Here is a 13400-nt window from a genome sequence, read left to right on the forward strand (position 1 = left end):
AACTGGGGCCCTGGTACTTACACTTACTGCATTGGAACGAATGCACAATGCTCATCACACTAGCTTTTTTTTTTCCCCTTTTAATCAAATGCATGAAGGAAAATCTGTGGGAGCAAAGAATCTCCCAGAATTGTGGAAATTCAGGCTGCATCCTTTGTGTAGAGTTTGTATTACTGCACTGCCTTGTAAATGTTCAGTAATACTGCTTCCTCTATCTGAAGACTCACCAGCTGAAGGAAGAAACAAAAGTCGAAGAAAACAAGAAGGTTGAGAACACACAGCTGAAGACAAAACGGCTGAGAGAGTACACCATAAAATGCCATTCGAGTATGCCTCCCAACAATACCTACATCAACTTTGAACGCTTTGCGCGGGTAGTGGAAGACATTTCACTTATGGAACGAAATTTCAGCACTTTGGCTGCATCCCATGATTCTTTGCAGGAGGACATTGATGCTCTGGTTTCCATTTATAATGAGAAAGAAGCTTGGTATAAAGAAGAGAATGAAAGTGTGAGGCACAAGCTCTCTCAACTGAAGTATGAATACCGTAAAATTGAATCCCTGAAGAGGCATCTACAAGACGATATCAAGACTGTAGGTGCTAGTCTCAAAGGCATAACTGGGAAATATGCTGATCTGCAGAGTCAGTATGAATCTCTCAGTCAAGAACTTTCTGAAGATCTTAAGTGGATACAGGATTTAATGAGTAGTTTTCAACCAGAAAATGGAAATGAAGCCTGTGTGAATGGAAACTTTGACTCTGTTTTCAGCAAAGACATTAATGAATCACTAATGGACCTGTTAAACAGATCTTGCTGTGAAGAATTCCTCGCAGGGTTAAATCTTGATGTAGCAGAATCAAGTCAGTAATGTTACAGGTCAGATTAGATGCGGGCTTTGCTGCCTCTGTCTATGTACAGCAGTTTAAAAAAAATAAAAAGCAGTTCATAATCTTGATACAAAAAACATCACCTAGAACTGAAATAGAAATTCTGATGTATTGCACAAGCTGCAAAACCGTAAATCCCAGTACTAAAGTTTGTAGCGTTGAAGTTATTTTCCGATGTTCGGTGTCTGAACTTAGAGGAGGTAGATTATCATTGCGGTATGGACCACATCTAACCCTGTGGCCTTTTGCACTGCTTATAGTTTATGGTTCCTTAAGTGTACCAAGTAACGAATGTGGAAAAGCGAGTAGTTCAGCCTGTACTTACTAAAGGCTGGGTGCCTGGAAACCAATAAAGAATTTGTGGTAACATCTTTGGCTGGATGAAGGAAATAGTCATGTAGACCTGCTGTGGGCAGAACAGAAGGGAGAAATATTTGCAAAGGTTAAATCTGTGCTGCAGCACAAAGTAAATGATGTAGTAATTTAACATTTAGTACTGTGGGAATTCGCTGTGAAATGTCTGCCAATGAAGAACGGTTACGATTTTTTTTTTAGGCCTGTTATTCGGGTTGGGATCTTTTACCATGAAAAGATATTAGCTAATGATTAATCCTTCAGGTTAAAATTCAGATAAGTTTCCTGTCCCATACCAAAGAGATTCATTTGAAAGACAGAGCTGGGAATTTAATGAACTGATCAAATTACTGTGTATGTAATTTTGCAGTGCAAATATTAACGTGAGTGATAATAAGCATAGACATTTGATTTGCTTTCTACAGTAATGCTGATGTCACTTAGCTACAATTGATTTCAGACTAGTGTTCTTGCTACGATTTTCTTAAGTTTTAGAATGTAAAAGAAAAGTTGGCCCAAACTTGAATCCTGCCCTGCTGTCTTGTATTTCAAAGAAGTCACGTGATTATGCAATATAATGTTCACAGATGTACCTCTCATTTTTGGACACAATAAATTGTTCGTTACGTAGGATGCAATTCTTCCTTAATGATGTAGTTAGTGACTGAAAAAGAGATGTTGGGCTTCTGCATACTGGGAAGGTTTACAGGCTAGGTTCTGCAGCTAGTTTGCAGCCCCTTTGCTTAACTGCATGAATTTGCTGGGAGGTGACTGTTACACAGCTACAAGAACTAGAGGGGTAGTAGCCAAGCATCCCTGCATCAAAACTGAGGTCTTTTTTTTTTTTTTAAATAAGGAAGAGAGTTTTAATCTTTAAAAATCACTTACAGCCCAGTGAGGGTTGATATCTTCAGAGAAGACTCTCAAGAAAGAGTCTGCCTTCCCTCAGCTGTAATCTCACGTCATCTGTTCATGTAGATTTTCTTTATGAACAAATGCCCTGGCATGATGAGAAAGAACATGAAATGAGGCCATTCTGTTCCCAAGTGTGATTGGCTGAGGTTAATATTTCTGTGATTCAGTCCCTGAGGCTCGTGCTCACAGAGCCAAAGGAGGTAACTAACATACTGCTTTTGCAAAGGTATTCTAATGATTGAGAAAATGTCAGGGTCATTGCTTTGCAGGCTACTTAGAAACTGATAGGTAGTTATTAACAGTCAGGAGTAGTGTAAAGTGGGCTATTTTGATTTGCTGATGGCTGTACTGCCAAAAGGTCACTCAGAAATTTTTCATGATGATTACACAGCCAACATTTAGCCAGTGACATTTTTTCCACTTCAAATTGATTTCTGCTTAAGGTTTTTGTTGTACCATGCTAGCCACTTGCAGCACGAGGGAATGATATTTAGTGTTTATATGCCCCAGTTCTACAGTGCACAAATGGTGTATACATCTAGATGCGAAGGAGATCTAGCCCACAACTCAGCATTTGTACAAATCAGAACTGTACCCACAGCATTTGAGGAGATAAGTGTCGTTTGTTGTCTCATGAACACCATTACTTTGCTTGAAAAAATGTTTAATCCTCACTGATGTGTTTTTCGTTCTCCTTTAGTACTCTTTCTTTGGTTGTCTGCTTTGGTTGCATTCTAGTCCAGTTCAGTACAAATATTTCTGAGTTGTCCACCTCCTGCATAAGCAAATTCCAGATGAGCTGAAATGGTTGTCACTCCATAATCTTTGAAGGGTTGTCTCCCAGCCTTTTTCTTTCACTTATACCAGATCTGGTATTGAGCTTTTATTATGTCATTCCCAGTTGAATACAGGTGTCTGGTCTATGCATACGTTGATGTGGATTTGGAGTTCAAAAGTACCTCATTTTCAGAAGAGCTGTGTAAGGATTTGCAGAATATCTGTTCTTTAAGTCCGGGTTGGCATCCCAAAATTTTAAGCATGTGTCTGAATTCTGATGTATATGCTCTTTTTCTTTCTTTTTTTCCCCATTATTAGATATTATAATTCTTTTCTCATATATTTACTGCCAGGGTATCGGTGTCTCGTGCTCTCATTTTGGGTATGGTTAAAGGACAAAGTCTGAATTTCCTTCAAATATACTGTAGCATATATCCTGCTAACTAATATTCAATTACAGCTAACCTTTTCCCATTTTATTGTGATGTTTTCAGCAAAACATGCTGGAGTGAGTTTGATGAAGTGCTGCTAAGGTGATGAAGGGATTGGAGCATCTGATAAATGGGGAGAGGCTGAGAGAGGTGGGATTGTTCAGTATCAAAAGGAGAAGGCTTGGTGGGGAACTTAGTCTATAAAAACACCTGGTCAACAGGAGTACAGAAAACTAGCTATGCTGTCCTTATGCACCAAAGGAAGCCGAGCAATAAAATTGCCATCTTTATCTTCCAGCCAGTGGACAAGCAGCAAGCTTTGGTACGGCGAGAATCTGTTGTTAACTTGGAAAACTTCAAAAGGCAATATGCCAGAAGGCGATGGAAGGTATGACAGCAAGCTTTTAATCCTCCTTGTGTAAGGCTTCTTGCACCTGATAGGGATCAGAGGGCAAGACAGAGCTTGTAAATGTAACATTGTAAGATCTGATAGAAAAATGAAATTTCTTTGGATGTGTCTGCAGTGCATCAGTGTTGTAAAATTCTCGTTCTTCCCTTTCTTCATAGCTTTCTTACAGCATTGTCTCATTGTGCAACCACTTATCTCGTTCGCTGGTGAAAAAGGTCCTAACACAGGATGAAAGTTTGGTAGGTATATTTTTCAAAGAGGAAGAAGAGAAGGATATTTTAATATGAATTGAATTTTACTATGCTTGCATGGATGCACAGGCCAATAGGATGGGCATGGTTTTGAGTGGGAAACCAGACAAGACCATGGCATCCTTTGTGCACTGTTAATGCCCCTGTAATTGCGTTGTTATGACAGAAATGTTGGACAAAGAGAAATGGTGACTCTGCATAGCCTATAGATGCTTGCCACATTTATTCTATAAAGGAGCAGCATGGAGGCTGCAGATTATGTCCCATGTACCATATGACAGCAAACCATGGTGACAACTATTTCATATACCAGAGCAGTAGCTGTTCTGTCTGAGCAATGAGTGGTTGTGGGGAGTCTGCACAGCTATTCTTGTGACCAGCTGTGTGATGGAGGGTGGTGGACCTGTCACTGCATGTGACCTGGAATGAAACTCTGGGATATTTCTGTTATCTCTTCTCTATAAATGATACGCTAATAATATCAGAGTATCATATTTAGCAGTGTGGTATTTCATTTATGTGACTGAAACAATATGCCTTTTTATTTCAGAGAAACTGTGAAAGTGACAATGAGGATCTTCAGCAAAGAAAAGCCACTCTTCAGAGGAGAAGCAGCATATCCTAGTGTCGTTAGAATTCCACGGGCAGGGAACGGAGGAAAGTTTCATCCTTGCTGAAAAAGCAGTCCTGACAGCAGACCTTAACTTTAGTCTGAATCCTTGGTATGATGCTTCCCACTTCTCAAACAACACCAACAACTGGATAATGTTGTTGAACATCTACTGAGCATTTTAGAATATTGTGGGGATGCAGATTTCCAGGGAAATGCTGCAGCACAGGCACCACATTTTTGCTTTTGTATGTTGGGCTTTTTGGGATACTTCAGTCTATTTGTGATATCAACTGCACTCAGGATGTGGGGTTTCTACTGATATTCTTTTACTGCAGAATAATTCACATTTTGCACAATGACTAAGTCTATGTGAATTATTTCAGTCAGGGAATTTGTTACTGAGTCTTAAAGAAAATTTTATATGATTTTTATATTTGCTTATAGCATATCTGATAACAGATATCTGACAGGTGTTATTGGCTGTGTGCAGTACTCACTCTGCTATTGCTGTCATTGAGGAGAAAATCATAGTGCCATTATAACCTTGATTTCATCAACCTAGCAGTAAACAGTTCTCTATTCCAATAAGAATTGTGCTGTGGCTGTCATCTGTGGCTGGTGAATAGAAGACTAACACAGCTGCCATTGATCAGTTGAGTAAAACTGATTCTTGCCACTGAGAGGATGAGATGTGTCAGGGCATTTTTTGTATGTGGAAAGATAAAAAAAAAAAAATCTGTAGAGGCTTAGAGGTTGTCATGTACTCAAATAAAACATTTTTACAGAGTGATGGGGGGATACCTCACAAAACAGGGCACTTAAAAAAGCCAAAGTATATATTAAAAAAGAGTCTTTAGTCTTTATTAGACTTTTTTATTTTTTATTTTACTTTGTCAGCAAATTGGAGATTCATTAACACCTATTTACATAGGTGCCATTCAAATGTAACCCAAACTGCACACACCTGTATTTTATTCAAGGGGGTTGTATTGAAAACTGAGTAAACTAGCACTTTAAGATAACTCCTTTGTGCTAGGAAGTTGTATCAGTCTAACTATCAATCTATATAATATAAACCAGTGTTGTTCTATTGGTACAAAAAATGCACATAGACAAGGCTATTTTTTGTATTGAATATACTGGTTGTTAAAAAATTCATATTTATTTTGCCATTTAATAAATTAAAAATCACAAAGCAAACCTACTAGAAAGAGGAATAGATTGACAGGGAAAATGATTTTGTTTGGCTTTACGGTGATCGCTTCCAGCTTCAGGTTTTAGAGCTGAAGGTGTAAACTAGGTTTTGAAAACTGGGATTAGGTTAATTTTGCCTGTAATCCAGTTTCTGAGAAAGAAAAATGTGCTACTTTTATTTATACTTTTGCATCCTTTCTTAGGCAAAGGCTAAAATGCAGTTGACAAGGAAGTATTTCTGTGAAAGGAAGGAAACGTACAAGAAGCATTGCAGAAGAGAGGCAGAAAGTATAAGTTGAGGGAAGAATAATAACTTAAATTGAAGGAAGTGGGGAGGGAGCAAAAGCAGTGGGGAAGCAAGTGGGTAAAAGAGGTGATGTGTAGGGAGCAGAAGTGAACATGGACTGGGAACGTTGAAGGAAGGGTAAGAGAAAGCAGGTATAGAAAATGTGAAAGCAGAAGAATGAATGTTTTGGCAAATATGACACTGCATTTTGATACTATTGCTTTCATTTCCTTTTTTTTCATCTCTTGTGTTGCCATGGCCCGTGATATGTGTCTGGACAAGTGGTAAGGAGAGGGAGCATGGACTTCGCATTTGATTGAAAGGTGTTCTCTTAGCTTTCTGTTTAATTTTTAACGTAGAATACTAGTGAAACCCAGAGAATGGTAGATATTGCACAAGTATTACAATATCAGGCTAAGGTTTCTAGGTCAGTTAATCGTTCATTTGTATTAGCTAATTTGTATTAAAACAGGAAACTGCCTCTGCTTGTTAGGGTTTTAGTTCAAATCTGCTCCTTGGGCTAGCAATGTTGGAAACGGAGTTGTCATGTTGTTTTGTTTTTGTTTTGGTCCCCCAAGTGAAGATGAGGTCATTTTGGTCAACCAGGGAAAGTTAGAACTGTGCAGCTACAGATTCTTTGGCCATCTGTTTATTTATTTTTTTTCCTAATAGTTTTAGTTGTTCTAGCAAGCCTTACCTCACCACAGCCAGCTGGATACTAGAAGTTTGAGATGGATCCTTGGCCAGCCTGGTGTTGTTTTAAATTCCCTTTCAAATCAAGGATGCTGTGGCAATTTAACACCAGTGCTCTCATGCCTTTTCCTCTTCTCTTACCAAATTTTGAGGGGCTCTTCCCACAAAGAACCAGATAAGTTTGAGTCCAGCCTTTCCAGCTCCAAAGCTGAGAGGTGTGATGTTTTAAGTGACTATTTTATCACTTCATCAAACTGGGGCTATATTGGTAGTTCATTTGGCTGACCCGTCGTACTCTAGATTGAGCACTAGGAGATTTATTACACAATACAGGGGGGAGGAAGGGGGCACAGTGAGTTCGTTTGCATGTCTGTTTCTTTGTTTTTTTTTTCCAAACTCACTTAATTCTGCTTTGATCAGTAAAGCTCTGAGATATTTGTCAGTGAAGCTAACCCCTTTCAGCCAGACCAAGTATGGTGGCCGCCACTCGTGCCATGTTCCAGCGTGGCCATGCAAGGAGCACTGGGTTTGGATTGTGCAGCAACGTTAACTGTAGAACAATGTTCCTGCCATTTTTTTTCCTCTTTGCTTGCTTTCAACACAGTTCTCTTCTACTACGATGCTAAATAAGCTTTCAAGTAGTTTAATAATTGTTTTTTTTATTTAAGTCACTAAATGTTTGTGTTTATTTCAGCACGTAGGTAATCTGACCCTGTATACCTGTCTGTTAAACTCTTGGCCATATGTGCTTAAAGCTGTTCTGAACTGCCTGTGCACTGTTAGCAGAGCTTTTGGGGTTGTGGGATTCTTCCCACCTTCTGAAATCCCGTCCTCCGCTCCCTTTTCGTCTGAGGCATTTGGACATACGTTGCTGGACATTGAGTTCTTTTGCACTGTGAAGCAGTATCACAGGGACCAATTAAATAATCTGTTTGGCTTCTGTGTAGTTTATTACATCGTAATGGACAGACGGACAACCTTTCTCATCAGTGGAACAATCCTGATGAAAACCAAGGTTTTCATGAGTTATGTACAGTCTTGTTAAAGGTTTTAAATGCTCTCACTGTTGTTCAGAACATTTTTGGGATGGAATAGGCTCTATACTTGTTGCCATATTCATACTTTAATTAATATTGTGGAAATTACCCTGTCACAATTTGAGCTTTACTTGTTTTTATCATTCATCCTGTAGAAGCTGAGAACAGATCCTCGTTATATTGTTCACCTAGCTAATTTTGTATGTATCTTATAAATGTATTTTGTATATCTATTAACAAGAAAAAAAAAAGATGAACAATCGATTATTCTTAAATGCACTGTGCTGTGTTTGGCCATGATGAACCTGGAGAGAGATGAAAGCCTGAAACAAAGGAACTGTTTTATTTAAATAAGTTATGACTTCTTATTGTATGTTACTGGCGTTTTTTAAATCCCTGTGCCTATGTTTTTGTTAAGAGAAACGGTAACGTGTATGTGCCTGGAGTAGCGCAGGCCGTCGGAAGCAATAAAGCCGGTTTACTCAGAACGCCGCGCGGCGCCTCCCGCCTTTCTGTCAGGGCGCGAGCGCGGCGCTGCCCCGTTCCCGCCTTTTCCCCGGAGCCTCTTCCCGCCGCTGCCGTGCACCCCGCGCGCCCGCTGCTGCACCGGCCGCGTTCCCGCCCGCGGCGGCGGTGCGAAGGGCGGTGGCGCGAAGGCAGTGGCGGGCCCGGGCCGCTCCCCTTACGGTGGCGGCAGGTGGGTGTCCCTATGCCCTGCCCTCCCTCCCTCCCGCGGGGCTGGGCGGTCGAGGAGAAAGCCGGGGCGGGGCGGTGGGAAGCGGGCTCGGGGCCGTGGCTGGAGCCGATGGGGCGCTGAGGAGGAAACGGAGGTGCCGCCGCGAGGCGCCCTCCGCGTGCAGGGCGCGTGCTGCCCGCCTCGCGCCGCCCCGGCCCTGAGGAGAGCTCGGCGGGGCCGAGCCGCGGCCGCCACCGCCTGAGGCGCCGGGGGCTGCGGGAGCCGCCCGCAGACAAAAGGCCCCTTCGGGACGGGACGGCGCCTCGGCAGCAGCCCGGCGGAGGGGACGAGCAGCCGCGGCTCGCTGCTGGACCGCCGTGGATGGGGCCCCCTCGGCAAGACCGCTGTGCCCTGCCGCCTCCAGGAGCTAGGTGAGGCCGGATCCTCCTGCCCCCGAGGGTGTCGTACGCTGCTTTGGTGCCAGCTGTGCTCTGTGCTGCCTGGTTTTATTCACAGCGTGCCTGGTAAGTGACTGTTGTGATAAAAGGTACTGTTCCTGTCTGTGTCTCCGTCTGGGTTAGGAAAGCTCCTTAAATATGAGTATGTGGCAGAGAGAAAAAGGCTAAGTACATGTTTAGCAGTGGTAAATGGTCGAGAACTCAAGAAGCTTTTTATTTTTGTTTTCCATATGATGACTCTGTGAATTGTCTGACATTCTCCAAACTTTTTGCTTAAAGGTCTTTTTTGCCTTCACATAAACCTTTCACTACAGTAACTTCAAGGCCTGACTATAAGGTAGTGTGTGTGCTTCAGTGAGGAGTTAGAAGTTGGGGTGGATCAGATGCACCTTACAGCTGGGCAGGGATGGCAGGGGACCATCACCTGGGGAAGATCACGAGCCTGACGAGGTGAGATTACAGCAGGACTCAGCAGCTGGGATGGAAAAGCTGGAGTGCTCGTGGGGGATGGCCAAAGCTGTGCTGCAGCTGGGGCAATCAGGTGGGTTGTTGAAGCTTGGAGGCAGAAGTTTGGTCCAGAAGCAATGGCAGGTTGTTCACTGCACACAGCTGAAGCAGCTCTGTACCTTCGGTTTGAGTGGTGCTTTTAAGGAAGGCAAAGTTTCAATGCCCCCTAGAAGGGTATGCCATGTATGCTATGTTTAAGAGGAAGCAGCTGACAAGGTTGCATAGCAGTACATTTCTTTGCATATTACAGCCGGTGAAGGCTGCTAATAGGCAACTATCAGATGCGTACTCTTCTGAGGCTGTGGTGGATGTTAAAATTTCTTCTCCTGCTTCTGCAAAATCTAGCCTGGAAGAACTGAGTGATAGAGCTCGTCGCTCGGAACAGCACTGTCTTCTGACAGGAGGCCTCCAGCTGTAGGGTTTTCAGTTCAACCAGGTAATGGGTCTGACTGTGTATGAGGGAATTCTTCAGGCTCCAGAAGAGTAGCTAAAGACAGGTATTGCTGAATGGTCCCCAGCAGGATTTGGGCTATCTTCCTGACTCTAATGTTTTGGAAGTGCAGAGAAAGGTGTTCCCAGGGAACATCTGTGAAAAGAATTAGACCGCAGTGGAGGAATTGGTGACAAATCCACCTCTGAGGCTGGGGCAAACAAACTTTCCTTAAGAAGTTGTCTTATATGGGATCAAAAAGCACCTTCCAAAACAGGTAGTTGATTGTTTATGTCTCCTACTTTAAAATAAAACAAGCTTAGGGAGGCTTTCTTGGAAAACTGATAGAATACATGGCCTTAAACGACTGTATATCAATCTGATTCTGCTTCACTCTGCTTGTGAGTAATATAGATGGTACCAACTCAAGTAAATACATATCATATAGCAGTACTTGTCACACTGCATGTTATACCTGTACAAAAACCTGATAGTGAATTTTAAGAGTGAATTTTTCTCTACTGGCTTTTAGCATCTTAATTGAATAATGATAAAGCAGTGCAGTAGTTAACAAAACTTCAATTTTCTGTTGTATTGTGTGTGTGCGGGAGGAGCGTTGGTTTACAAAATTGCCTAATTATTACCAAGAGGCAGCTTAAAATGTTCCTTTAGAGCCAGGCTTTCTTTGGACCTGATATAATATTGGTGTTTTTCCTGGTCTACCTTTAAGTTAATTAAGCCTACATAAGATGATGTGCATTAATGAAAACACGTATATCAATGCTTAGGGCTATAACATGCCAAACGACAGAAGATCTGCAGTATGCAGTCATTCTGGCACTGTGCTGAAGAAAGAGCACCTGATCAAAAATAAGATCAACAAAAATAGCGGCTCTTTATGTTAAATGTGCATCTAAAACTCAGGTCCAGGGAAGGCAGGCACTGTGACCGTCCAGAATTGTGGTTGTGGAGAGGGAGTCTTTGCTGACCACGGAAAAAGCCTGAGAAGTACATGAGCTACATGAGTGATTTGCTCTAATTGAAAAGTAATTTCTTAGAAAATGAATATATGGTCATGTAGGGATTGGTCTGAGTAAGTAATTAGTGGTAATTAAAAAATAATAATATAGTGTGATTAGGAACAAAACAGCTCTTTCATAGGAAAATAAGAGACTGAATCTCAAAGCCTTCAGTTATAGAAACAACGAACCTAATTTCGTATCAAGGTATGGGAAGGGCTAGTTCACATAGACACGATTGTGAAATTCTCTTTCAAATACGTTGTGCATTTAAGTTTGTGAAAACCTATTCTGGTAGTTTCTTTGGTGAAAAGTTCAGGCTTTAGATGTAATTCTGGTATAAACTTGGTGGATTCCATATTCCTTACAATTGTTTTATCTGCATTTGGAAACACTAAACAGGACTGTGTAGCAGCAAGCCAAGACTCTTGAGAGGTGATAGATAAATGAATGCTGGCCAGCCAGCATTATGGGAATGACTTAGATATTTCTGAATTTGAATGGCTTTCAACTTGCTGGAACAAGTTTGTTAGTTGTTTTTTTTTGTCTTCTAAATGTAGTGCTAGAATTAGCAGAGTAGGAGGCAGAAAGCCCTAAGAAGGTTAATTGTGTACAGCTGAAATCCATGTCCTAGATTAATGTTTTTGGGGTTGTCATTTTGTTCTAGCCATGGTCATTTTTTTCCTAATGCCAAGTCTGGTAAAACTGAATTGCCCACAATGTGTTTTGCATCACTTACAGATGATGAGATGCTTGTTAGGTTCTGTAACTTCAGTTCCTACAATAGATGTCAGCAAATAAATGGAAAATTAACTTTTGAGTACTATGTACACGTTGATTCAGTTGACACCTTTGTGTAAAATGGGAATAAGTGCATCTAGACTGGAGTTCCATCTTTATGCTGTGTGTTTTATAATTGTATAGCAATTTACATGTTTTTAAAGGGCTGCATAAGAATTAAGTTAGAGGGAAATTCAGTCTGTTACACATCACTGAATAGAAGAGGGATAATGGTCTGACTTAGGTTTATTGAAAGATTTTTTGTTATCACAATCTTCACGTTAGTACAACTCAGTGTGTGCATTTGGGTATATTGAATGGTCTGCATCTGTAAGAAGATGCGACTGAGTGCTCTGCTTGCTTACACTTGTATGCTTGCGGATGTATGACCAAAAGAGAAGTGTTTTTATTCTCTGTGTAATGCACAATATTAGAAAAGGCCCTCGTGAATTGCTCATAAAATTCAAAGCCAGTATCAGTAGGTGAGTTCTAATTTTCTGAAGGCGTCAGCGGAGGTTTTGTTTAGAATGTTTGTTTTTGAATTCTCAAAATCATTGCTTTCGTAGTGGTCCCTAACACCAGGAGAAACTTACTCCACAATTTCAAGCTTCCTTTCTGCTTGGGAATCAAAATATGTGAAATGCTCATTCTGAAGGAAAAAGTGAGTGAAAATAAGATTAGGAGCAATTAGTCTCACACTGTGTACGCACAGGTGCTCATTTTATTACAGTGAAAGCTAAACTACCTGTTTCTCAGGTGTGACATTGTATTGATACTTCTGCATTGTTCTTGGGCAAAACACATGAAACTTGCTCTAACTCTTCAGGATATAGGATAACATTTCTCAGAAGAAATGGAAATTGTTATGAAACAGAGCAACACAAGCTTTCAGCATTCCCATGGGATGCTTAGAATCGGTTTAAGAGTCAGTTTTCCATGTTGAATGAACATAAATGTTGCCAGTCCAGAGAAAGGTTATGTTGTTGCCTTAGTGCCACTGTAATTGGATGAATCAGAGGTTTGTCTCCTTACCCATGTTTCTTTCTGACGACTACAGGAACTGCCGTATGCTGTGTTGAAATAGTCTGCTATTTAAACTTTTCTTAGGTATTGCACATCACGTGAGGTGTGTGTGGTTTGCACCCGACTACATGCTAATCCCCAAGTACCTGGGAAGTGACACAATGTTTACTTTTGATTTTTGCTCAGTAAAAATGTTAATAGGTCTGTGATCTCAAGGGCAGTTATTTCAGAGTAAGCGGGCAGCTACAAAATGTTAATCAAGATCTGACCAAATGCTAACGATCAGTGGAACACAGATAAAACATAATGAAAATGAGTATGGTCTTCCCATGCCTTACCTAATTAAAATACAAAGGAATGTAGCAAGTCTGTTAGAGTATTCTATTTAAGATATCATAGCATGTCTGTAACCATGGTATCTGAGCACCTTCTAGTCACGGACAGCTTTCATAATGATGTGAAATCGCCTCTAAGGATTAGCAAGGAACTGTTAAACTTGACTTTTTTTTGTCACCTAGGTTCTTGCTTATAAAAGGACTGCTATTTGTGAAAAGACTTGCTTTCATGCTTTTCTTTAAATGTAAGCTTAAAATCTTCTCATTGCTGAACTGTAGCTTTAGGAGAAGTTAGATATCTAGTCAGTTCACAGCCAAGAT

At 41.0% G+C, this 13400-nt stretch overlaps 2 protein-coding genes across 12 annotated transcripts in view; both read left to right on the plus strand.

Annotated features, from left to right (window-relative positions):
• DAPK2 (death associated protein kinase 2) overlaps positions 1-8339 on the plus strand; it is a 55486-nt gene extending 47147 nt beyond the window's left edge. For 9 of the 10 annotated variants that reach the window (XM_083850880.1, XM_083850881.1, XM_083850878.1 and 6 more), the window contains one exon: positions 222-1883. In XM_083850880.1, coding sequence (XP_083707006.1) covers positions 222-872 — 651 coding nt within the window. In that variant the 3' untranslated portion in view covers positions 873-1883. Of the gene's footprint in view, positions 1-221; positions 1884-3666; positions 3757-3935; positions 4017-4578 lie in introns of those variants that run through there. The other variant, XM_083850879.1, reaches the window with a different exon arrangement.
• Positions 8340-8871: 532 nt separating this feature from the next.
• Positions 8872-13400, plus strand: part of HERC1 (HECT and RLD domain containing E3 ubiquitin protein ligase family member 1) — a 123606-nt gene continuing 119077 nt past the window's right edge. The window contains exon 1 of one of the 2 annotated variants that reach the window (XM_083850867.1): positions 8872-9051. The gene's annotated coding sequence lies outside the window, so the exon portion shown is untranslated. Of the gene's footprint in view, positions 9052-9909; positions 9929-13400 lie in introns of those variants that run through there. The other variant, XM_083850868.1, reaches the window with a different exon arrangement.

This window comes from Anser anser (genome assembly GCF_964211835.1).
Source record: "Anser anser genome assembly, chromosome: 10".
NCBI lineage: Eukaryota > Metazoa > Chordata > Aves > Anseriformes > Anatidae > Anser > Anser anser.